At 48.8% G+C, this 26,114-nt stretch overlaps 1 protein-coding gene across 2 annotated transcripts; it reads right to left on the reverse strand.

Annotated features, from left to right (window-relative positions):
- Window positions 1-19: 19 nt before the first annotated feature.
- On the reverse strand, window positions 20-25,241 carry PTPN23 (protein tyrosine phosphatase, non-receptor type 23). 2 transcript variants are annotated; one of them, XM_004676229.2, is made up of 25 exons: window positions 25,112-25,241; window positions 14,703-14,777; window positions 8,107-8,234; window positions 7,905-7,981; window positions 7,298-7,347; window positions 6,994-7,125; window positions 6,716-6,796; window positions 6,476-6,607; window positions 6,344-6,391; window positions 6,083-6,139; window positions 5,909-5,967; window positions 5,665-5,744; window positions 5,440-5,554; window positions 5,283-5,348; window positions 4,817-4,962; window positions 4,220-4,531; window positions 3,992-4,146; window positions 3,752-3,903; window positions 3,484-3,663; window positions 1,696-3,400; window positions 1,422-1,606; window positions 1,230-1,334; window positions 1,017-1,155; window positions 817-930; window positions 20-738 (listed from the first exon to the last, which is right to left on the reverse strand). In XM_004676229.2, the coding sequence occupies exons 1-25, from the start codon at window positions 25,193-25,195 to the stop codon at window positions 259-261; spliced, it is 4,857 nt and encodes a 1,618-aa protein (XP_004676286.1). In that variant the 5' UTR covers window positions 25,196-25,241; the 3' UTR covers window positions 20-258. The 2 variants fall into 2 exon arrangements, with proteins under 2 accessions (XP_004676286.1, XP_012575881.1); XM_012720427.1 differs by lacking the exon at window positions 25,112-25,241 and having other exon boundaries at window positions 8,107-8,260.
- Between the last annotated feature and the right edge of the window lie 873 nt (window positions 25,242-26,114).

The raw sequence follows: 26,114 nt of genomic DNA on the forward strand, positions 1-26,114 counted from the left end.
GCAATGGACAGACAAAGGCCACAGAACAGGTAAGGTCAGTTTTATTTCTTCAATAGCAAAGGCTGAAAAATGTCAGGTCCCACAAAGGAGCAGAACCTGACCCAAGGCCCGCAATGCATCTCTCACCCCACAGGGGTGCGGGCTGGGCCAGGCAGGGCTGAAGGCAGCAGGAATGGGAGAGATCTAGCCCACCTCAGGTCCTGCTGGTGAACAGGCGGGGAGATGATGTAGTGTAAGACCCAGATAGGCGAAGCCTATTCATGTCTTGTTGAGTGTCCAGAGTGGATCCAGAAGGCTGAGGGGGTCATCAGTAGGCCGGGCAGCCCGCAGACCTTGCCCATTATGGGCCTGCAGAAAGTTCTGCTTGCTCATCCTCTGCTTTCCCCGCAAGGAGTTGTCCAGAGAGAAGGCCTCTGGGGTGAGGGAGGCCAGCAACTCCAAAGAGGAGGAAGGGGGCCCTGAGGTAGGGGCCTCAGGTACCGGCTGCTCCTCCTCAGGCTGGGGGGCCTCAGGCTGGGGTGAAGTGAGAGGCGGTGGAGAGGAAGATGGAAGCTGGGTAGACTCTGGGACGCTGTCTGGTGGCAGGCCTGGGGATTCTGCAGGGCCTGGCAGGCTGGTAGCTGGGGATTCTAAGCCCCCTGGAGGCCGGATGCTGAGCTTGGCAATGGTGGCCTGGATGGAGCTGATGGGCACGTCACCACCAAGGACCAGATCCTGGGAATCCTGAGGAAGGTGATTCTGAGAAGACAGAAGTGGATGAAGAGATGGGCCCAGAAGACTGTGGTGATTCCAGCAGCTTCCGGGCTCCTTCCTCACCTTCTGGCTGATGCCTGTGCCAGCTGAGGGCTTACATGGAGGGGGTACACCATGGCGCTGCAGGACCTGCTCCACGTGTCTCACCACTGCCTCATGGCAGAACTTGAGGTGCAGCTGCAGAGAGGTACATTAGTCAACTGGGAGGCCCTGTCATTGTGAGCAGAGGGCTCCTCCCAGCACCCACCTGCCCTGACCCTCACTTTCTCCTGCAGCATATGTTTCCTCTGCTGTCGCATGCGCCGCACCAGGTGAGGCAGCTCAGGAATTCCATTTCCAGCCTCCACCTCCTGCACAGCCGCATAAAGCAGTGCAAAGGCTCCTGTGCGGCCCACCCCGGAGCTGCAGCAGGAAAAGGGTGTGAGGCTAGAACCCCAGGGAGAGGAACCTCAGGCAGCATCCCACCACCGCCTTACCTGCAGTGCACAATGATGGGTGTGTGCAGAGGCCGCTGGTGCAGGTAATGTGTGTGCACCTCCTGGATGAAGCGTAGGAGGTTGCTGGGGCTGTCTGGCAGGCCTCTGCAGGGGCAGAGCAGGGTCCCTGAGCCAGACCTGACCAGAGGCCCCCTCCACCCCTCCTACCACCACCCAGGGTAGTAGACATACAACTCAGGCCAAGTGGGAAAGTGGAGGTGCACAAGTGAGCGTTTGAGGCTCTGGTCACGGAACTGCAGGCTCAGCACCCGCTCCACGTGGGTCTCAGTGCTGCGGACACTGCTCAGTGCCAGGCTGAGGGCACCATGCACCATGGGCTGGCCCCTCTCAGTGGGGAAGTAGCGTGCCACCTTTTGCTAAGAGGCAAACAGATGGCAGTTAGGTGTGGTTTTCCAGGGTCTTACCTGGGCAAATTGCCCTCGCCCCCAAAAAACCTCCGTCTCACCTTCTCCATCTCAGCTTCAGACACCAGCATGACAATGACTGACACCTTTTGCTCATGTACCATGAGCCAGAAGTCAGCAGCTGTGCCAGGCAGTGGGGCCTGAGTGGCCACCAAGGGTGGGCAGTACGGCGAGAGCCCCTCCACACGGCTGGCGTTGATATAGTCGTCTTTGCCAGAGCGCAGCACCACGCGGTTACTGTCATAGGGCATGATGTCCTGGTGCCGGTTCTTGAGTGAGTAGCAGCGGGCAATGGCGATGGAACGGCCACGGGCGTCCTGTTCCTGTGCCTCTTGTAGCTCTCGCCAGACAATATCCAGAGTTCCAGCATCACCCAACTGGCCCCGAAATGTCTCCAGCTCCTGCTGCAATCGCAGCAGTCTCTCTGGGTGCTCGTAGGGGTCCCGCTCGATCAGACGCAGGGCCTGTGGCCGCCGGCCCTCAGCAGCGTCCACCTTAGTAGGCTGCAGCAGAGGCTGCCCACCCCCAGGAGGCTGAGTACCACCATGTTGGCTTTCAGGGCTGGAGGAGAGCAGATCTGCAGCTGCGGTGCCTCGGCGTGGGGGTGGCTCTGTTGCAGGGGGCCGAGGAGATACTAAGCCAGGCCCTGGTGATGGAGCTGGTGAAGGCACCAGGTGGGGACTAGGGGTGGGCTGGCCACTAGGCGGTGGACCTTGAATGGAAAGAGGGGTGGCCTGGGGGCCCAGGGCCCTAGGGGCAGGACCATAAGCCAGGTTGGGATGGGGTGGTTGGGGTGGTCCAGTGCTAGGAAAAGGCAGCGCCCCTGAGTGGGGGGGCAGAGGATCCTGAGAGGGGCCTGGGTAAAGCTGGGCATGCACAGGGGGGGGTGGTTGTGCCAGGACACCAGGCTGAGGGGCAAAGGGGTAAGGAGTCTGTGCAGGTACAAGTCCTGGAGCCTGGGGTGGGAAGAGGTGTGGATGCTGGAGTGCAAGGGGCTGCTGAGGGGGCTGCGGTCCAAATGCTGTTCGGGTGGGAAGAGGCTGGGGCCCAATCCTTGGGGCTGGGAAACCTGTGGGGATCCCAGGAGAAAAGTGGTGCTGGGTGGGGAGGGGCTGCTTGGCCCCTAGTGGGTAGGAGGTATAGGATGGAGGCAGTGGCTGTGGGGGCACCGTGAAGCAGGCCTGGGGAGGAGCTGGATTTGGTCGAGGTGCTGTGTGGCTGGAGATGGGGGCCTGAATACTATCTACTGTGGTGGTGGCTGGCCGAACCCCCATGGCCAGTTCAGGGCTCAAGAACTGGGGAGGTGGGGCTGAGGGCAGACCTGCAACTGGTGGGGGTGGCCCTGTTCCCCCATAGGGACTGTTTACCACACAGTGCTGGGGAGAGGATCGGGGCACAAGGCCTAGCTCTGGTGTGTAAGCAGGGGTTGAGTAAATAGTAGGGCCAGGTACCATGGCCATTGCAGGGTGTGCTGGGGCTTGGGGGACCCTAGGCTGCAACATTTGGGTGGGTCCTGAATAGGTACCAGGGGGTAAGGGGCCTGAGACATAGTGAGGGCCAGGAGGGAAGTGGAGGGGGGCAGCAGAGCCCAGGAAGGCTTCGGGGGGCCGTGGGCCTGCCACCATGTCGGGGGGCAGGCTGCGCAGCTCCTCAGGCAGGTCGGTCTCCACTCCCTCTCCCTCCTCCCTCCGCGGCAGCAGTGGCTTTGGGGCTGTGGGCCGTGGTGGTGGTTTCTTCTTCAGCTCCCTGTGGTCAAGGGAAGGAAGTAGAGCCCAACCCTCATCAGCCCAGCCCGTGTCTAGACAGTGAGGCACAGCTGTCACACCTACCTGTCCAGGACTTGCTGGCGGGCAGCCTCACGGGCCTGGCAAGTAGACTGTGCCCGTTCTAGGAGAGCGGCCACCTTGCTCTCCAGGTCTGCATAGAAGTCCTTGCCCTCCTGGGACTTCTTCATCAGGTCCTCGTAGGCTTCATAGGAGGCCACAAGGGTCTGTAGCGTAGAATTCCACCTGGCGGGCACAAGGGCCAGAAGGAGGTAAGCAGTGGGAGCTAAGCTTGGGCAGGGCTCTGGGCCAGAGCACAAAGGGAAGCACTAACTTTTGGTCCAGCTCACTGAGCACCCTGCGCACTGCCGCATACTGTACGTTGGCCTCTGTCAGTGCCCGGAGAACATTGTCCTGGGCAGCCAGGTTCTGCTCCAAGTATACCTTCAGCTGGTCATACTTCTTTAGCTGCTCCTCGAACAGCTTCTAAGGGAGTGTGTTGGGCGTAGAGAAAGAACACTTAGGCCTCCCCATGGAGCCAGCGTCAGACCCCTCGATCCGCTCGCCCACCTACCTTCATTTCTGAGTGGTCTGTAGTAACCAGCGAAGCGGTGATGTCATCCTTCTGGATAAGTTCACGTAGCTGCTGCTCCAGGGACACGCGCTGGTCCCGCATTTCCTGCACCTTGGCTAGGATGCGCTTTAGGTTCTGCAACACAGCCTTGTCCTCTGGGGACAGAAGTGTTTAGTGAGGCCGGGGAAAACCCCCAGCTCCATGACTCTCCCTGTGGGCTAAACTTACCTGGGGTGAGGGTTGGTGTGGGCAGGGCAGCCCGGACTTGGTCTAGTGGCCCGCTGAGCAGGCGCAGGTTGCCGACATGAAGATTCATGGCCCGGTGCAGTTCGCTGTTGGTGAAGGAGGCCTTCTCGTGAACTTCCATGTACTTGGACCATTCTCGCCTCACCTCTGCCAGCTCAGCCTTGGAGACTGCTGTGCTGGCCGCCGCCTGGCCTACTGCCTCCTGCAGCTTCTGGTCTAGTAACTCATCCTCCTCCAGCAAGTCCCTGATGTCCTTCAAAGAGGCCTCCACATCCGTGAACACACCTGACAGCACTGGGGGTGTGTACAGGGGAGAGGTGGAGGGCAATTCCTGAGGCAATCAGACCAGCCACCCACTCTGGCTCAGCCCCAGGAGACAGAACTGCCTGTACAGTCATGGTCTGATGCTCATTGAGCAATAGAGAGGCACAGGGTGCAGCAATCCCGAGGGGTGGGTGCTTGTACCTGATGCTTTTGAGAGCTACAATCCCCATCCTTGGTAAACAGGGCATACAGGAGGTGCCAGCAGATGAATTTCATGTTCCCACCCTCTGGCTGCTTGCTGTCCCCCTCGCTCACCCTGCATGGACTGGACAAGGTTCCTGACGGTGTCGGGCCGGACGCTGAGAGCTGCACACTTCTCCATGAGCTGTGGTGGAATGTGGTTGTAGGCATCAAGGTTGTCTACTGTCTCTGGATCCAGCTGCATCGAATCCATGAACTGGCTGCAGGGATGGGGACAACAGGACCCATGGGTGCTGGCTGCTGACTCAACTCACATGGAAAAGGAGCCCACTACGGTGAGCCCCCTACCTTGGAAGCCAGGTCTGAGAATCTGGTCTGGCCCCAGAGAATCTAACTTTGGCTGAAAACAATGACGAAAGGGACATCTTCCTCTCATCTTACACATCCAGATTGAGGCCCAATCTAGGAAACCCCTGTGGAGCAAATGTTTCACTACCACGCTCCCTGTTGCAGGCAGCACTGGGGACCCCTCAGCTGTCTGGTATAGACACATGTGCCCCACCCCCAGTTCTGCACTTACTCTAGCACCTCATTCTTGTCTTCAATTTTGGCCATCATCTCCCGAAGCAGCTTGGCTTTCTCTTCACTGCAGAAGTGACAGAACAGTTGCTGGAAACCTGTGTCCCTTGACACATCCCAACCCCACTTGAGCTAATGATAGGACCAGCCTCTCCTACCTGTACAGTGATGAGGCTTCGTGGGCAGCCATGGGCACCAATTTGGCGAAGATATCAGGGCCTGTAACAGCTGGGTCTGTGGGATTCACTGGCAAGGGTTTCACCAAAGGGGCACCTAGGGAGAGGAGGAAGAAATGAGACTATTATCTGCCTCTGTTCTGTCCTGCTCACATTCCCCCAATCTTTAACCTTTCCCTATTCCTCAGCCTTCTGTCAGCTCCACACCTTTTACAGGCTGAAGGGTGTCCAGTGCTGGGACAGCCTCATGGTAGATGAAGTCATTGTCCTTCTTGGCAGAATTGTACCTGGGGGTCAGAAGAAAGGAATGAAGAATCTTGGGCTGTCTACAGGGATCTAGGATCTAGCCTCCCTAATGTGCTCTGGCACCAGAGGTTTCCTCCCAAAGATGTAGGCAAAGGGCTGAGATCCTCTCTAAGAAGGGATCAAGCAAGGCCACCCAGAGACTCACTTTCCCCCAATGACATCCATTGTGAAGCGAAGTGCATCTTGCACAGTGTCAGGCTGACCCTGTGGGGCAGGATGGGGGAACCTCAGCACCATCCAAGGCCAGCCTTCAACCCCCCACAAGCTCAGACCCTGTACTCTAGGGTTCTGAGGGGCAGCCAGGCTTCCTCAGCTTTACCTTGGCCAACTTGATGGCTTCATTGAGCTTGTCCAGAGCACTCTGGAAATATGCAACCTGTAAGAGGGGAGCAGGCAGAGCCTGGTTCACCCTTTCCTATTGAACCCTGTTCCTCCCACCACTCCTCCAAGCCCTGCCAGGCCTGTGGCAGGACCATGGCTGAGAGATCACCCCCCACATCCTTGGAAGGAAGGGACTGTACCAACATTTCACCAACAAGGATGGAACAAGTGTTGAGTACCCTCTTCAAAGCTCACTCACCCGCTCCCCAAACTTCTGTTGCTCTTCAGCCTGCTTCCCCATGTGCAGCTAGGAAAAAAAAAGATGGTCACTAGTTATCTCCAAACCTATGGACTCAGCCCTGCCCAGACCCAGTGGCCACGGTGTCCTCACATGAGCCACAGCTGCAAAGTAGTAAATCTTCATCTGCACAAGTTTCTTCCAGTCCTTCTGGATCCGGCCTAGCAGTGAAGCAGTGTCAGGGTTCTCCAAGGCCCGGCATGCCTCCTTGTAGTAATCCACCACCTGGGAGCCAGAATGGGGCTATCAGTGGGAGGGGTGGGAGAGCTCAGGAGTAAAGCAAAGAAAGGCCTGCTTTTTGCAACTCAAAAGCCTGTCTACCTGGACACTCACCTGTGCACTAATGCGGGCCACCAGAAAGCTCTTTCTGTTGTCCAACATCGACTTCTCCAGAAGGCACTCCTGAGCTTGGCCCTGATGCAACAAATGCAGGTGTGCTTTTAAGTTCACCTAAAGGCCTTGTCCTTCCCAGCAGGCTGGCCACAGTGCTCACCTCACCACCCTCCTTTGACCTTCCCATTCCAAGAAGCATAGCTTGTGCTTCTGCACTGGGCTTAATCTAGGATCCAGTGCTAAGTCCCTTCCCCTGGATTCCATGTGGCACCCCTCACCAGCATGAGGTTGACATTCAGAGTGAGGATCTGTCGACTCATATCAACGCTGTAGGCATGAGGGAAGTGCTCGCGCAGATAGGCAAAGGCACCTGCTGCACACTGGAAGTGAGTACAGGAAACCTTCATGCCCTGGGAAGGAAAAGTGAGTGGACAGCCAGAGGCTGTGTTAGACAAAATGCCTGTGTTCACGTCACAGAATAGTTTCACTCCAATTCTGCAGGCTGACAAGACTGCACATAACCCCACTTCTACCCTCCTTGGTAATGTTCAGTGACCCACCTGATGCCCCACCTCTCCTTACCTCCTCAGACACCCGCTTGTCCATGGCTCCAAGCATGGAGTGCAGTGCTCCTAGGAAGGCAGAGAATATGTTACCAGGGCTAGCTAGGGGGAGGGGAACTCCTAGCTGCCCACACGAGTGAAGGGTAGGGGGCTGGAGGCCAGTGTTGTTATCCATGATCAGAAAACGGGCCTGAACTGGGAGGCTGGCTTAAGGATCCAAAGTTGGGGCAAACAGGGAGGCTACCACCCACAGTTCTTAATCTTGAAGCCTCAGGATGCTACACAGTATTCTGAACGCCTCAGACTTCTTGAGTCAGGCTGAGGCTGAATCAAGATTGACAGTAGGACCACCTGGGGCCAGTATTGTCCTGCCTGAGGTATTTCAAAGTCAAAAGGTGGGTAGGGGACACTCCAGTCAAAAAAGACATCTCTCCCAGCTGAAGAACCATGTGACTGTCAGCCCAGTAGGGTGGCTCCTCATGACCTAGAAAAGGGTAGCTGGTAGAGCTGTGGGGAAGACAGAGTGGTTAGAGGGGAGACAACTATCAGCTCAGTGCCTTTGTAGCCTGGTGCTGAGATCTTGGGCTGGTAGGGTTGGGTCATGGGGAAGGAGGTATACAGCTCACCAAGGTTGTAGAGAATGCAGGCCTGTTCATACTTGATGTCCTCATGGGCTACAGACTTGCCCGAGAATATTTCAGTCCTGTAGACAGGCCCCCACAGTAAGGGTCAGAGAGAGGGAGAAAGGGGCATCACCACTACTCAGATAGCCCTGATCTATCCCAAGCACCCTCTAAGCTCCCCCTAACCCTGTTTGCTAGCTCTTACCATGTGACAGGAATGGCAGCCTCCTGCCCCAAGCCCATAGGGACCCGACTCTGCAGGTAGTGGAGCTGACCAAGGTACTTGCGGAGGACACTGCAACCTTCAAAGTCCCGTGGAACACGGACAGCATTCTAGAGGATGGATAAGAAAAGCCGCCCTGCCGTCATTTGAGGGAAAGGACAGGCAGGCTTGTCCACTCTCAAATGCCTGGGAGAAGAAAGGCCTCAGAGCTGGGAGACTGCAGAGTCTAAGGAAAGCCAACAGCTGCATCTATCATTCAACAAACCATCCTGTCAGTCAGGGCTGGGGCTGTGAATTAGTTCCACTGTTCTGGAAGGCAGTTTAGAATATAAATTTAAAATTTCATTATACCTTTGGCCTACAGTTCTGTATCTAAAAATACACAGAAAGAGATAAAAGCAATACATATTTATCACAGCATTATTAACAATCAAATGGTGGACAGCATCAAAATTTCCATTAAAAAGGATGGTTTAAGGGTTCTCCCTGGTGGCACAACGGGTTGAAGCACCACATTATGAAGCTCTCCCAAGCCACTGTAGCACGAGTTCAATACCCAGCCAGGAAACTGATCCACATGGCATGGCAGATCTCACCTACCACACTTCTGGCCTGTACCCCAGTTCTGTAAACATAAATAAATCTTTTTTATTAAAAAAAAAGATTGTTTAAGAGACACCCGATTGATTGAGAGAAAATTTTTACACATAATACAACTGATAAAGGACTGATCACACAAATATACAGAGTTCACACTATTCAACAAAAACAATCCAGTCCAAAAATGGGTAGAAGAGGTAAAAAGATACTTCTCCAAAGAGGAAATGCAAATGGCAACCAGGTAGATGAAAAAATGTTCAGCATCACTTATCAGGGAAATGCAAATGAAAACCACAATGAGATACTACATTGCACCAGTGAGAATGACACACATTGAAAAAAACGAAGTGTTGGTGAGGATGTGATGCGTTCCACTGCTGGTGGAGTGCAAACTGGCCCAACCACTATGGAAAACTGCTGAGGTTCCTCAAGCTACTAAAAGTGGAGCTTCCATTTGACCCAGCAATTCTATTCCTAGGAATCTACCCAAAGCACGCAAAAACATTAATTCCAAAAGACACCTGCACCCCTATGTTTACTGCAGTATATAACAGTCAAGATATGGAAACAATTCAGATGTCCAAAAATAGATTAAAAATAAAAAAGAAATTATTAGGCAACCATAAATCAGAGACAGTCTTCAAGGGAGGGGGAGGAAAGGGATCAAAACAGGGCAGAATAGAGTACAAGGGACTATGGTGATGGGAATTTTACGGGGAATACACAATGATGTAAAAGATATAAGTAATAAAAGTATCTTAAATAAATTACTAATGCTATTGACATAACTCTACAGAAACAAAAACTCAAAAGACAAATGGTCTCATGTTAAGATGTCAATGACATATTTACTGTTGAGCAAAGAAAAAAAAACAAAATGTGTCAAGTGGTATAATTAATATTACACATTTAAAGTGATATCAAACTAGGTACAGAGACAATTAAAAATCTAGTTCTGGGCTCTCCCTGGTGGTGCAACTAGTTAAAGCACTGTATTATGAAGCTCTCTGAAGCCACTGCAGCACAAGTTCAATCCCCCACCAGGGAGCTGACCCGCCCTCTAACCCCCCTCAACAGTGTACTTCAGTAGATCTGCCTGTCCTGCTCCCCACTCTGTCTCTGGTGGGTCCTCTTACCCACCATACCTCTGGCCTGTACCCCAGCAGTTCTGTAAGCATAAATAAATAAAATCTTTTTAAAAAATCTATATCTGTGTCAAAATATTAAGTGATTATCCCTGGATAATACTGTCAAGTAATTTTCTTAATAGACATTTAATTCTTCTGTTGTTTATGTATTCTTTATATTGAACACTTCACCTTTTACAGTAAAGCTACTCCCACTTTGAGAGAAAACATAACAAACAAGCCCTCTGCTCAAACAGAAGAGCAGACAGCAGACAGTCTACACTCCAGGAAGCAGGTGCACAAAGGGGATGGGAGAGAAGTTCTGTGGATACCTTCACCTACCAGTGCCCACATCAAGACACTAACAACTGAGGAACCCAGTAGACAGGTTAACCAGCCTCAGAAAAAAGTAACCCTCCAGTACACTCAGTACACTGTCTAAGAAGCTAGGCTCTGAGTTTCTGCCGGGGATGCCCTGTGGGACCTCAAAGTAGGAAGTCCAGCACCAGTCCCACTAAACACCACTTGCTGGAGCATCTTAGGAGATCATCTCCCTTCTGGGCCTCAGACCCCTCTCTGAACAGGAAGAAGCATCCTTGGGCTAAGTCCCTACATGTCCAGCACAAGGATAAGCTGTGTCACAGTCACCTGTCGAGGGCCTTGTCCCATGGCTAGCTCACCTGTCACCTGCTATCTTAGGGGGCCTTATCTCACAGGCTAAGGCTTCTCAAACCTACACATTCTCATCACCCCTCTCTCCATCATAACCCTTGCCATAATCAATGCCATGGGCACTTAACATTTTCCTTTAAGCCAAACCATTTCTTAAATTGGAGCTACATCCATATCTGCAATACTAGGTTTGATGTGCTAGCTACACGTTTTTGTTTTAATACTGAAACATACACAAAATGACAGATTTCTGAAAGTTTTCGTTGCATTTCCTAGTCACCCTTGAGGAACAATAGAAGCTACTCTCTCTCTCCAGGTTATACAGATCCATCCAGCCATTTAATCCAACCTCTTGCCCCAACCTGGCTGTGACACTGATGTACTGCATGTGGGCAATGTGGAATAGGACACAGGGGTCTACAAGCTCTGTTGCTACACCACACCAGCACCCCTAACCCCATACCTGTTGATTTTAACCCAATGATCATAAAGCCAAGAATTTATTCTAAAACTACAACCAGAAAATAACCTCAAGAGACAACTATTCTAGCTCCAGTTTTACAAATGAAGAAACAGGCATACATTAGGGCAAGAGGATTGTTTAAAGCTTCCCAAATTATATCACCTCTCCATTCCCCACTGTAGATCACTGAGTTATAGCAATGGGGTAACTTTACCCTATATGTCAGAATACATTTTCTGTTAAGTCACTGCAAAGTATTAGTATCAAAATTCCTGTAAAGGTCTAGTTACTCTTTTTTCTCTTTGTATATTGTTGAGTCTGGAATTCTTTTTGTCTGGTTATTTTAGTTTCATCTGTGGTTTCAGTGAACAATCTAGTCCAACTCTCACGCTGTTCAATGAATAAGCAAAGCGCCAGGAGTAAAATGCTTCTACAAGTTCTGTCTGGAGGCTCCTGAGTGCTCCTGCAGGTGGCTCCCTTTGCCCACTGTTCTGCACAGGCCGCCTGCCTCTGGGGGTTTTACAGACTGGTGACACTTCCTTGTAGAGTGTGCTATGTGCACACAATGGAGGTCATCCTATAGGTTAAGGTTCTCACTAGTTCTTTAACTTTCAAATAAAATCATTTATCCTTAAATTCCACCTGGGAAGATGGCAGTATAGGAAGCACCAGAAATCTGTCTCTCCACCTAGACAACAACTGCACTGACAGATCTCTCTGATGTAACTATTTTGGAACCCTAAAGGCCTGCGCTTGCAGATGGTAAATTTAGAGAGCAAATTTTCCAGAATTGCAGCAGCTACCTACTCCCTGTCCCCAGCCCTATGCAGGCAACCTTACGTTCCTGAACACTGCACACAGTTTGTGTGGCCAGTTTAGGAAATAAGGACTCTGTCATCCAAACACTGGAGATCGGGTCACTTCATGGCTTCTGACCTCAGAACTGCGAACAGGAGAGCAGACACTGTTGTTCCACCTCCTCCCTATTGCAGTGCCCCTCTGGCCAAGGACATTTAAAGTGACAGCACTTACTGTATATACACATTGTTCTCAATGATGAACACCTGAAACATATTCACTATTATATAATATGATAATGCAATTATTTCAATAGTATATTAACTAAGTGCCTGTGCTTCCCTTTTCCTCATCAGGATCTCCTCTGTTTTTCTCCTCTTCTCTTTTGAGACATCATATTCAAAAGCAACCCCCATATATGGAGAAAGTTAGAAAATCACCATGTATATACAAGAGAAAGAGAGAGGCTCAAAAAGGACCTGTTAAATTCACACCTTAGGCTGATCCTTGGCAGGAGATAGGTTGCACGAATAAAATAACAAATCCTGGGAGAGATTTGATTTCCAGAGTTACCATCATGAATGAAATGGAAATATCAACAAATATAAAGTGTAAGAAGAAATTCTCAAACTGAAATAGTAGCTGAATTGAAAAATTTACTAGAGGTATTCAAAGATAGATTTGAGAAGCTAGGTTAAAAAAAGTCAGTGATCTTAATGATAAGACTATTGAACTTGGCAAATCTAAGAAACAGAAAGAAAAAAACATTGAAGAAAAGTAGCCAAGGCATCCTGGGAGTCTATCTTCACGCTCCTGTAGGTTCCCAGGGCCTATCACGCTGGCCCATTTTCCTATTCCAGCCTCTGCTCCTGGCAAAGGAAAGGCCCTGGGAAACAATGCTGGGGAGCCAGCAGCACCTCCACCTGCCTCGTGCCCACCCCCAGCCACCTCTGGGGGTGGCTCCTGCCCAGAATACCCTGTTAGCCCCTCTACTACGCTCCCCACCGGCTGCTCAGGCCTGGGCAAAGACGGCTCTCTGTGTTCTTCAGACCGACTCTTCTATGGAGCCTATCTGTTCATTACCAAACAGCCCTGAACACTTTTCTGGAATGTTTCTGGCCTCCCAGGTGCCAGGGGTGGCGTGGGGCAGGTTTCTGTCCTCTCACAAGCTCTCTTCCAAACCACCCAATCATGATCCACCTGGCTGGTGGGCTCTCCAAGGACTTGCCCTTCCACATGGCCTACCTCCCAGGAGAGTGCTGTGGCAGCAGGTTCTCCCTTCCTAGGCGGGGTTCTCCTTTAGGCACCCTCCAGTACCCGGCAATCAGCAGGTGCTCATCAAATGGTCATTTCCCCACAATTTTTTATTAGGAAAAATTCCAAATATATAGAAGATGTACTCACTGTTCACTGAAATACCAGCTACAGAAGAATCAACAATGAAAAAGTCTCTGCACTATCAATCTATTATCAGCCACTGAGGCACGAGTTCGATCCCCGGCCAGGGAGCTGACCCACATGGCGCAGCAGACCTCTCCTGACCCACCCGCTGCTCCCCTCAGCAGTGTACTTTGTCCATCTGCCTGTTCTGCTCCCCGCTCTGTCTCCGGTGAATCCTCTCACACCCTGCACCTCTGGCCTATATCCCAGTGATACGCAAAAATTTAAAATAAAAATAGATACAGTACTTAAAATATGAGCCTGGCAGAGAAAGATAGATGATGGAAAACAGGAGATCCAGAAATAGACCTAAATTATATGGAAGAATTTAGCATCTATGTATCAAAACATTAGGAAAAAAGGTATAAAGTTAAAATTTGAGCCTTCCTTCATAAATCATATTTACATAAATGCCGTATGAAAATTTAAGTAAGAATGGGGGTGGAAGGAACAAACAGGGGGTTGGCTGGATAGATAGTGATGGATGGTAAACAGATCTTTGACGGTGGTTTAGGTGTGGTGTCAGGCATCTGAAGAAGTGTGAAGCTGTATTCTTAGATATACAATATCATAAACCAGTGTTACCTCCATATAAAAAAGATGTAAGCAAAAATCAAAACCAAATAAATATAAGAAGAACATCAGTGACAATTTTTATCTTTTGTGGGTAACAAAGGTTTTTCCAGAGGGCTATCAAAGGCAAATACCGTAAAGGGAAAGAAGAGACAGACGTGATTTATAAACAGTTAAATGCAAAACTTGAAGTTTGTATTAAAAACACAACAAATTTTTCTGCCACTAATTTTGCTACTTTCACAGAGGGAAAATACTAAATTAAAGTAAGAACATAGTGTTCCAGGTGATTCTTTCCTACCAAACTAATCCTGTTCAAACCTACATAAAAATACTATCCTCCGGCCCTCCCTGGTGGCGCAGCGGGTTAAAGCACAGCACTGAGAATCTAAAGCCACTTCCGCATGAGTTCAATTCCCGCCTGCTCCGGAGGTGACCACATGGCGTGGCAGACCGCTCCTGACCCGCCCGCTGCTCCCCTCAGCAGTGTACTTCGTTGATCTGCCTGTTCTGTTCCCCACTTTGTCTGTGGTGAAGCCTCTCACCGCCCCTGAGCCTCTGACCTGTACCCCAGTTCTGTATGCACAAATAAATAAATCTTTAAAAAAAAAAAAAAAAATACTATCCTCCTGGCCCTCCCTGGTGGCGCAGCGGGTTAAAGCACTGCACTAAGAAGCTTAAGCCACTTCCGCATGAGTTCGATTCCCGCCTGCCCCGGAGGAGACCACACAGCATGGCAGACCTCTCCTGACCCCCCCCCCCCGCTGTTCCCCTCAGCAGTGTACTTCGTTGATCTGCCTGTTCTGCTCCCCACTCTGTCCCTGGTGAATCCTCTCACCCTCCGCATCTCTGGCCTGTACCCCAGTTCTGTATGAATAAAAAAAAAAAAAAAAAAACTATCCTACCTGTCTGAGCAGCTCCAGTTTCTTTAGTTCTTCATTGTAGGCTTCTGGGTTCTCTCCATAATTCTTCAGGACAAACTAGAGAGAAAGAAAATAATGTAAACCAGGGAGAGAGAAGAGTCTTGGGCTCCCAGGCTTGCTCCTTTGAGGCCTTGGAAATTACCAGTCAAACATCAGAATGTATTCCAGACCCACAACAAGCAGCTCATTCCCTGGACCACCAAGAAATTCTACCTTAAAAAATAGGACAGGGCCTCTCTGGTGGTGCAAGGGGTTAGGTACAGCACTATGAAGCTGTCCACAGCCACTGCAGCACGAGCTCAATCCCCAGCCAGGGAGTTGACCCATGGGTAATGGCAGACCTCTCTCCTATTTCCCCACTGCTCCCCTCAGCAGTGTACTTCGTCCATCTGCCTGTTCTGCTCCCCACTCTGCCTCTGATGAATCCTCTCACCCCCTGCACCTCTGACCTATACTCCAGTTCTTGTATGTACAAATAAATAAATCTTAAACCACAGGGGCGTCCTCCTTTGAGCAAAACTGAAAATAAGATTGGATAATCCTACATGAAACCCCAGCCATTCTCATCATGCTACAAAGTCCAAGATTCAGTCAGCTGAGGAAGCCAAGAATTTAGCTGGTTGGAATGGGATCCTACTGAAGATTCTAACACACGCAAGCATCCCTCAAGAATTAAACCCTGGGACTCCCTGGAGGCTCAGGGATTAAGGTCTAAGTGCTATCAAGCTATCACCAGCCACTGAGGCATGAGTTTGATCCCTGGCCAGGGAGCCGACCCACATGGCTCAGCAGACCTCTCCTGTCTCACACACTGCTCCCCTCAGCAGGGTATCTCAGTAGATCTTTCTGTTCTGCTTCCCACTCTGTGAACCCTCTCACCCTTATCTCTGCCTTAGACCCTAGTTCTTGTATGTATAAAAAGTCTTATTTAAGAATTAGGGCCCTCCCTAGTGGCACAACAGGTTAGGTAGGACGCAAGCACAAATAGCCGCTTCAGTGCTAGTTCAATCCCGGCCCCAAAGGTGACCAACATGGCGCGGCAGACCTCTCCTGACCCGCTGCTGCTCCCCTCAGCAGGGTACTTCTCAATCAGCCTGTTCTGCTCCCCACTCTGTCTCTGGTGAATCCTCTCACCACCCCTGTACTTCTGGCCTGTACCCCAGTTCTGTATGCATAAATAAATAAATCTTTAAAAAAAAGGACAGAAAACTAAGGCAGTTGGACCAATCCCTCTTGCAGTTCCTAGTGCCTACTTCCTAGGTTAGTAATCTGACAAGCCAGAGTCATTCACTACACAAATACTAAGGGTACTGACGTCCAACTCACAAGGCTCCTTATGGATCTGACCAACGTTATAAAGCAGAAAAGGAAGGAGGCTATAAAAGGGGAGATGAGGTGACCTGCTCTGTCCAGAAACACTCTCACATCATGGCCGTGGCCTACCAACCTTCCCCGGATCCCTTCCCAGAATCTAGGACATATGACTAAGGAATTGGCCACATGGTGACCGGGAAGGCTGTGTAACAGCATTTACATGCCCTACCAGGGAAAGGGAGAGGTGGAATAGGCAGCAGAGAGGCTAATTCTGAACTTTTCACAGCACTATTGAGACCCTTTCCCAAACCCAGCCCCAGATCCTATTACTGGTTTGAGCTCCTAAGAGTCCTGTATGTCCATGAGCTCTCTTCTACCTCTCCCCACCAACACCTCTGGTCTGAACAATCCGCTCTTTCAAATACACCCCTTACCTAGTAGCCAAACTTGATGTCACTAATCTTAAATCCTGAAACACACACACAGAGGAAAGTGAGCCAAAGCAAGTTTTTAGGATAGTGATTTATGAAAAATTAATTACAATTTACACAGAAAAATAATCTAAAATCTAAAAAATGAGACCCACAGTGATTTCCCCCAATGCCTCCAGGCCTAAGTCTAATCTCCATAGTCCATGATATGACAAAACCTGCTCTCGACAGCCTTCAAGGATTTTCCCCTGGTCCCCTCCAGGGACACCAGTACACTGCTTTGGAATTACACTCTCATGTTTCAATGCCTGTTCACATGTTGTCCCCACCTTCTCTACCAAGACTCAGAGGAAATGCCACTCCCTGTACATTAGCCACTGCTTCCCCACATCTGAACATCACCCCAGCAGACTGGCTTGCAGCAGGTCATGCTAATACCACCACTTTCCGGTCACGGAATGCAGTGGAGTGGTAGGACCCTTGCTAAATGTGTTGAATAATCAACAAATGGATACCTTTACAGGAAATACAGAGAATAGCTGAGTAAATTATATAATACTAAAACACTCAAAAAAATTCAGAAGATAGGACATTTTACCCAACAATTCATTTAGTCTCTGAAAAATTAAAAAGGAGGGAGGAAGCAAGAGACTATTCCAAATTAAAAGAGACTGAAGGAAAAAAATAATAAAAGACAGTACAGCGAGGAAACAACAAAATACGATATGGAAACTGACTAGATATGGTTTTGGAGGAGGGGGAGTCATAAAAGATGTTATAGGTAAAATTTAAATATAGAAAATTTCTGTAGATGTTCTTAGATAAGATGCAGGAAAATATCCTTACCCTTAGGATATGCTGAGATGTGTACTGGAGAAATGTCACAATGTCTAAAACTTACTTTGAAAGGCTCAAGCATGCATAGATATGATACATATAATCCAGGAACAGAGAAAGAACAAAGATGAAATGTCACCGTCAAAATATGGGTTAGCACTATATTTTTTGTATGTTTGAAATTTGGAAAATAAATTTTTTCAGAGTTCCTGAAGATCTAAATGGTACCTGGAAACCACTCTCTTAATTGCCCTCAAAGTGTCCTTTGAGGATATGACAGAAAGTCAAAACCAAAAATTATATGACTATATAAAAATGTAAAAATTTGCCAATAATTTTAGGCAGTTAAGAGATTGGAAGGTCACTTATAAGCTCTTAGTTAACAATTCTCACTTTGATCTAGTCAAAATCTCTCCTCTATACTCCACATAATTTTTATGTAAATAAACTCTATATATATACAAATATAAAATGTGTCCTGAACTATAAAGTGAAACTTCATTATGGGCCTCCCGGTGGCAAAGGGGTTAAAGTCTTAGCACTATCAAACCATCACCAGCTACTGTAACATGAGTTTGATCCTCAGCCAGGAAGCTGACCCACATGGCACAGACCTCTCCTGACCCACCCACTGCTCCCCTCAGCAGTGCCTGACCTGCTCCTCACCCACTCCTCCCCTTCAGTCAATCTGCCTGACCTGCTTCCCACTGTCTCTGGTTAATCCTCTGCATAAATAAATAAACCTTTAAAAAAAAAAAAGATTATGCATATAGAACTGGGGTACAGGCCAAAGGTGCAAGCGGTGAGAGAATTCAGAGAGACAGAGTGGGGAGCAGAACAGGCAGATCCACAAAGTACACTACAGAGGGGAGAGGTGGGTGGGTAAGGCCATGTAGGTCACCTCTGTGCCCAGGGATCGAACTCATCTGCAGTGGCTGCAGATAGCTCCATAGTGTTTCACTTTAACCCTTTGTGCTACCCAGGAGGGCCCTGCATAAATAATTGTTAGGGGAAAAAAGTTAAAAAAAAAAAAAGTGAGGGCCCTCCCTGGTGGGGCAGCGGGTTAGGGTACAGCACTGAGAAGCTAAAGTCACTTCAGCATAAGTTGGATCCCCACCCTGGAGGTGAACCACATGGTGTGGCAGACCTCTCCTGGGCCACCCACTGCTCCCCTCAGCAGTGTACTTCGTCAGTTGGCCTGTTCTGCTCCCCACTCTGTCTCTGGTGAATTCTTTCACTGCCCCTACACCTCTGGCCTGTACCCCAGTTCTATATATATATATATATATATATATAAATCTTTAGATTAAAAAAAGTGAAACCTGATTATGATTAATGCCCATTTTTCTTTTAGATTGATTTATTTATGTACACAAGAACTGAGGTACAGGCCAGCGGTGCAAGGGGTGAGCAGATTCACCAGAGACAGAGCGGGGAGCAGAACTGACAGACTGACTGAAATACACTGCTGAAGGGAGCAGTAGGTGAGACAAGAGAGGTCTGCTGGGCCATGTGTGTCAGCTCCCTGGCTGGGGATTGAACTCATGCTGCAGTGGTTGCAGAGAGCTTCATAGTGCTGTGATTTAACCTGTTGTGCCACCAGGGAGGCTCTCATTAACTCTTAATTCTTAGAAGCTTATGAGGTATATTATTAATTTCATGGTATAGGTGAGATAAATGCAGACTAGATTAGCTGTGATTCTTGGTAGCTGCTGAAGGTCACTCTGCTATTAATGGAACCTAAGCCAAGTTGTGTCTGATTCCAATGTTTTCTATGCTATATATTCTTTTTTTTTAAGATTTATTTATTTATTTATGCATACAACAACTGGGGTATAGGCCAGAGGTGCAGGGGGAGGGGTGAAAGGATTCACTAGAGACAGAGTGGGGAACAGAACAGGCAGACTGACTGAAATGCATTGCTGAGGGGAGCAGCAGGTGAGACAGGAGAGGTGCAGGGAATCAAAGTCAGACCACAGTGGCTGTGGACAGCTTGACAGTACTGTGCTTTAGCCCCTTGAGCCACCAGGGAAGCCCACTATATGCTCTTTTATTGAACAAGGAATGGCACAGAATTTGTAGGTAGGATACTATCACTGTTATACAAAATGGAAACCAGAGATAATCAACAGCAATGTTAAACTCCAAGTCAGGTTTATTTTTGTGTTACTTTCTCTTGTACCAGAACATTCTCATTATTTGTGTGGTCCACCACCACCCCTCTGGAAGGGTTGTAAAGCTTTTGCTCTCAATTTCATACAGCCATTTTGGAATTTCATGGTACTAATTAAAGCTATAACACAAGGAGAAAAGCAATACAAAGCATCACATCTGTATTACGTTGCTCATTCTACACTCTAAACACATTCTATTTGTTTTCTCCACTTGCAGCTGCAGAGTTGACTCAAATACAGGTAATTCCTAGGGCTGTGCCACACAAACACATATAAAACTGAGTGCCACGTGTAGTATTAATATTATGTATACTCTGCTACAGATTTTTTTTTAAAGATTTTATTTATTCATATACAGAACTGGGGTACAGGACAGAGATGTGGAGGGTGAGAGGATTCACCAGAGACAGAGCAGGGAGCAGAGCAGGCAGATCTATGAAGTACACTGCTGAGGGGAGCAGCGGGCGGGTCAGGAGAGGTCTGCCACGCCATGTGGATTTCCTCCAGGGCAGGCGGGAATCGAACTCATGCGGAAGTGGCTTTAGCTTCTTAGTGCTGTGCTTTAACACGCTGTGCCACCAGGGAGGGCCCTCTGCTACAGATTTTAAGTGAGATTAATTTTATTCAAAGAAAGGGTTATTACTGCCAAGGAAAGGCATCAGCCACTCAGTGCTAAAACAAAATTACAGGCCAAGAGCACAGGGGGTAAGATCAGACCTTTATCCTCATCTAGTCTAACCCCTACATAATAGCCAAAGTCTCTGTCCCACATCTCCCCCTTACGGCCCCTCAATCTGTCTGAACAACACCAGTTGTGCTAGTGCATTCAACCAACACTTGTTTAGCCCTTTCTCCATATAAGCATATTATTACTTTCCAAGTAAAGAGTCTGGTATGAAACTGATACAGGGTTTTGATATAAGATTAAAATGGGAGAAGAATGAACTAAATAATCCAGACCACCTGTATCTGGAGCCATTTCACTGTAAATACAAGTGGGCCGGCAGAAATACAAGTGGTGACTCAAAGTCTATGATAAGAGATTACCACCACAAGTAAATAGCAATGTCCTTCCTGTGCGCCTCACTGCTGAGGACACAGGACACTTTTAAATCTCTGGACAAGCTTTTCAAAAGAACTCACTGTCTCAGATATTGGAAGGGGGGAAAATTCCATAAGCCTGAAAAACCAGGGTCTACTTAGACATGAATAAGATGAACTGTAAGAGGCCATATGAGTGGGTACTGTGGTATAGATCAACTGAATAACAGGAGCATAGGACCCGCCTGAATGTGAAGGATGGTGGTACAATTGCCGTGCAGCTGAGGGCCCTGAGGTGTGGTTCAACCTGGATGATGAACAGTAGGAAAGGAATTCCAGTATGGGTGTAACAAGTACAATGACCAGACATGGAAGGAAAAGCAGGCTAAAGTTCCTATAGAAGAAGGCTGTGAATGTGTGCATGCACACATGAAGTTAAGAGAGGTGGGCTGAAGTGGGAGCAGGCCTTAAATAGCAAAGAGTTTCTCTGGAGGAATCTGGAGGGGATATGAAGACAGAGTTCATTCCCACCACAGTGGGAGGAGAGACCAAGAAGTCACTTGGGTGATAGGGTGGCTTTCCTACAGTCTATCTGCACTTGAAAATGGGTTATTATGTGATTCACTAGAAGATAAACTCCACAAAGGCAGGGATTGTCATTACATAAAGCCCTGGTTTCCCAGAAAAGGGTCTTAGTAATTATTCAATGAATTAATCAGGGATGGATGCAACAACTCAGTTCAAGTGAGCCTGACTTGAGCTCAAGTGCAGCTGCTTAAAGGGCAGGTGTTTGAGATAGGAAGAGAAAAGAACTTCAAAAACAAACACTTGTGACCAAATCTCTCTCTGATGGACAGCACAAGAATCATTCTTTATCAGTTTCCGGTGAGTCAGTATTCTGGACTCCAAAGCACAGATAAGATGATACAAGGCAAGCAGCCATTGCCCCACTAAGAATTAAGTGAAGTGAGGTATCCTAAAGTTTGACACTGCAGTTCAAAACAAACTTGCTATTCTCCTGGTTTTTATTTGGCATTATCCCAAAATTGAAAGGCTGTCCATCAGGAATGAAACCAATACTAACAATTATGAATATTTTTCAAAAGCCTGGCACTTACAAAAAAGAAGCTCTTTATTTAGAAATCTAGAAAACTATTCATTTCTTACCATCTTGGCAAGCCTTCCCTGATGGCCCTTCTTAGGCTAATGCATTTGCATATTGCATATACTTCTACTTTTACACTGATATCATTGTCTAATTTTCAAATTACTAGAGTATGAATTTGGCGGTGGGGGTTGAGTAGTACTGTCTTATTCATTTGTATCACCAAGCTCAGCAAAGGGGTTCAACATACTGACCTCAACCGAACCAATTTTTACCTCATTATCCTAAATTAAATCCTGTCCCTTAGCTCCTACAGATTCCTGAAGCTCAGAACAAGGGTAAATAGAAAAGGACAAGGATACCAGAGACAGAAGACAAATCAGGGGCTCTCGAGTAGGGGAGAGCAGTCCAGATCAGGTACAGTTTCCAAGATGAGGCTTCTGCAGACACTCCTCTTTCCCTGCTGGAAAAGTTACAAGGCATCCTGAGGTAGTTGGCCATTTCTGAGCCCAGACTACCCATTTGCTTATTCCTTTTCAGTGGGCTGTAGCAAATACATGTCACAATTTTTTTTAAAGATTTATTTATTTATACATATAGAACTGGGGTGCAGACCAGAGGTGCAGGGGTAGTGAGAGTATTCACTGAGTGGGTAGCAGAACAAGCCGACTGATACACACTGCTGAGGGGAGCAGCAGGTGGGTCAGGAGAGGTCTGCCATGCCTTGTGAATCATCTCCAGGGCTGGGGATCAATCTCACACTGAAGCAGCTGCAGCTCACTTGCAGTGCTGTGCTTTAACCTATTGTACCACCAGGGAGGGGCCACATGTCACAATCTTAACTTATCAAATGGTATTCTCTTCCAATTCCAAAGAGGAAGCAAAAAAAAAAAAAAAAATGTCCAGGAAATGAATTGTTTTTGTTTCTTCAGTATCTAATACTACCTCAGGACAAATAGATAATGGAAAACTCCTTTCATGGAGACTTAGGAGCTTCCAAGGGAACTTATTGTTGGTTGGTCACTAAGTGACTAGATTATCGAAAGATAAATTCAAATAGAAATATCTTCTAGGAAACAACCCAAATGCCCAAAATTAGATGTTAGATGACTGGATAAAGAAGATGTGGTATATATATATATATATACAATGGAATACTACTTAGCAATCAAAAAAGATAAGCACATGCTATTTGCAGCAACATGGATAGAGCTAGAAGGGATCATGCTCAGTGAAATAAATCAGAAAGAAAAAGAAAAATATTGGTTTCACTTATAGCAGGAATATAAAAGAACCAAATAAGACATAGGGAAAAAACTGTATTGTTATTACAATATAAAACAACAAAACAAAACAAAAACAGACAATTATAAATCAGATATCCTATAAGGGAGAGGGAAGGAGGGATGTGTGGAACTGTGGTGTGGGTGAATTGGGGGAAAGGGGAAGTAAACATTGTTTTAAAATGAACCAAAATATAAATAATTTTTTTAAAAATCTCCTAGGTGGCCCTCCCTGGTGGCGCAGCGGGTTAAAGCACAGCACTGAGAAGCTAAAGCCACTTCCGCATGAGTTCGATTCCCGCCTGCCCTGGAGGAGACCACATGGCGTGGCAGACCTCTCCTGACCCGCCCACTGCTCCCCTCAGCAGTGTACTTCGTTGATCTGCCTGTTCTGCTCCCCACTCTGTCTCTGGTGAAGCCTCTCGCCGCCCCTGCACCTCTGGCCTGTACCCCAGTTCTGTATGCATAAATAAATAAATCTTTAAAAAAAAAAATCTCCTAGGAATTTCTTGGTTAAAAATACATAAATTTATGGTCACCATTTCTAAATTCCTTCTCAAATGTCATTCAGTTATTTGAAAAACATTTTCTGAATGTCAATGACGTAGAGGAAACCCTAAGTTGTAAGGAGTATGAAGCAGGCTGTCAGGTAACTTACAATTCAAAAGAAGGGTCAAAGCATAACACTGTGTCATCAGAAAAAGGATGAAAAAGAGCTAGGGATAAAGGAAAAGATTAATTAAGATGAAAGGATTAAAGAGGAAACATTGTAAATTGGGCCTTGAAAGGACAGAGCCAATATACAGAATTAAATGTCCACCCCACACAGCAAAGATGAGAGCCCTTTTGGACTGAGGGAATTCCTTGAACAAAGACACAGAAGAGCAAACACGCAGAAATGTTAAGAAAGCAGCCAGAAGCTGACTGTGAAAATATCTGGGATACCTATTTCAGAAACACTGCAGAAAGAACTGGGCTGTCAGGGGGAGCTCTGAGTGGTTAGGGTAGAAGTGTTTGCATTTTAGAAAAAATTAATCACCTGAAAGAGTAGCTGGAGAAGAGACCAAAGTCTAGCAGAGAGGTTCACAAAATTCTGTAATTGAAAGACACTTATTTAATTTTCTGATTTTAAAAATGAGGGGGGGAGGAGAGGGAGAAGAGGCCTAAAGGGGTTAAATGATGGATTCAAAGGAATACAAATTGAGTTAAATAGCGACAGGGTGAAGTGGGAGAGAGCACCGTGGAAACTTCCAAATCCATTTTCTTTCTCCTACTTCTATTCTCTAGACCCCTGCTGAGTGATACACCATCCCTCTGGCAACTGCTACGCACACACCCCCGGGATGCCAACTTGGAACAGCCTCCTGGTGCTCCTTTCCACGTCTCTCCGACCCCGATGCTCCCAGGTCGGCCTTCCCAAAGCAGCAGGTGTCCCGCAGGGCGCCCAACGCCATTCAACACACCTGACCCCTTTCCGTACCAGCCAGGCCTGATTTCTCTCCAGAGATCCCTCGCCTCGGTCAACTCCAAACACGCCTCTCTCCACTGCCCACACTTGAAGATTCGCTATGACTGGCAAGGTCTCTCTCCGGAGCCACAACACTCTCCACCCGTGTGGAAACCAGCAGCCCACCAAAAAGTGGCTCGGAACTTTTATCTTTCGGTCTAAAGGCGCTCCCGCATAGGTTCTTCTGAGGAGACGGTACGGACTGGCGCCACGGGTGGGCCAGAGACCCCTGCCGCAGGGGTCAGGCAATTCCTCAGGGTCCCCGGGGCTCCCGTCTACAAACACACGTCCCGACCGGGCCGTCGCAATCCGGGCGTGGACTGACAGCGCACCGAGGGCCGGGCCCCGCGCCTCACGCGAGCATCAGGGCCGCCCCACACCCCCGACGGCGCGGCCCCGGCCCCGCGGAGGGGCGGAGTCGAGCCGGGTCCCGGGCGTCCCACTGGGGAAGTGTGGTGCCTCGCTGGGAACCGGGATGGCCCGTGGCGGAGGTCGGGAAGCGGGCTCCGAGCAGACTGGGTGCTAGCCCCGGGTGGGGGGAGGGGCAGCAGCAGGCCAGGGGGCGCCGCCGGAGGCCGCTGCTGGCCTCACCAGACCCTGCGACAGGGCCTGGGAGGGGATGGACGCGCAGGGGGCGTCACGCGCTGGCCGACGACGGAGAGACGCGGAAGGACGTGCGCGGCTGGAAGGCGCCCTCACCTTCTTCACCGCGGGCTGGAAGTGGAAGTCGCCGGCCTCCTTCAGGTCCAGCCAGATCATGGGCATGCGGGGCACGGCCTCCATGGCGGCTGGCGACCGCCGGCCACCGGGCCGCTCCCCTCGCTCAGCTGCTGGCTCAGCCGCGCGCCCCGCCCCGCCCCTCTGCGCCGGAAGTCACTTGTCACGCGGAGGCGAAAAATGCCCCTTTTGGCCTGCTGGGAGATGTAGTCCTTCCCCCCCGCGCGGGCTCCGCGCATGCTCTGTCTCCTTTGCGGGGAGGCCCAATAGCCGTCCCTCGGTGAAAGGGTTTCTGGGAGGAGGAGTCTTTCTTCCCGGTCTGAGTCGCCGCGCGAGCTGGTTTCCTCCGCTGAAGCCACAAAGACCTGCCTAGCTTCACTCTTCGCTCGCGGCGCATCTATCAATTTGTTTCCCAAGTAGTGTCGCGAGCCATGAAGGCGGGCCGGCGAGCCGTACTGAAGACGTGACTTGACAACAATCCTGAGTGCTGCCTGGCCCCAGGAAAACGAAGCCACGAATAAAGGAAGGGTTTTCGTCCCAGTGTCTTGAAGGCTTTCGAGCTTTGAAACGGGATGATTGGTCGGAGAGGCAGGGCGGTAGCTGACGGAGACATCTATTAGTGATGATGGAGAAAGAACGCCTAGGTGGAGCGCAAGGCAGATCAATGAAAGCCCAGGGCAAAGTGGGTAGGAAGCGGGGAGTGAATATGTGCTGCCATCTAGGGACACAGCTGTCGTCTCTGGCGAGCAGGAATGTTTAAATGGTGTATTACCTAGCTATAGAAATAAGATAGAAAACAGCTTGGAGATAATGAGGGCAGAAGTGGAAGCAGGGAAGCCAGTGAGGAGCCCTTTTTAGTCTGTCAAGGAGACAGTGATGTGGTATAGGACGAGGGAGGTGAAAAGTATGCAGATTTGAGAAATGATTTGAAAACATGTATCAGTACTTGGAATGAATGGGTTTTGGAGATTGAGAATGAATGCCA

The sequence above is a fragment of the Condylura cristata genome, unplaced genomic scaffold (genome assembly GCF_000260355.1).
Source record: "Condylura cristata isolate star-nosed mole 26May11 unplaced genomic scaffold, ConCri1.0 scaffold00004, whole genome shotgun sequence".
Classification (NCBI taxonomy): domain Eukaryota; kingdom Metazoa; phylum Chordata; class Mammalia; order Eulipotyphla; family Talpidae; genus Condylura; species Condylura cristata.

What these genes read in the sequence shown, in the direction of transcription:
- PTPN23 (XM_004676229.2), bottom strand. Translation starts at nt 25,195, where the DNA reads ATGGAGGCCGTGCCCCGCATGCCCATGATCTGGCTGGACCTGAAGGAG. An exon ending in CCTTGTCCAGTCCATGCAGG is followed by an intron (nt 4,532 to 4,816) that starts GTGAGCGAGGGG and finishes ACACACCCCCAG; the next exon opens with TGCTGTCAGGTGTGTTCACG. An exon ending in CTGAAGCTGAGATGGAGAAG is followed by an intron (nt 1,607 to 1,695) that starts GTGAGACGGAGG and finishes TTTGCCTCTTAG; the next exon opens with CAAAAGGTGGCACGCTACTT.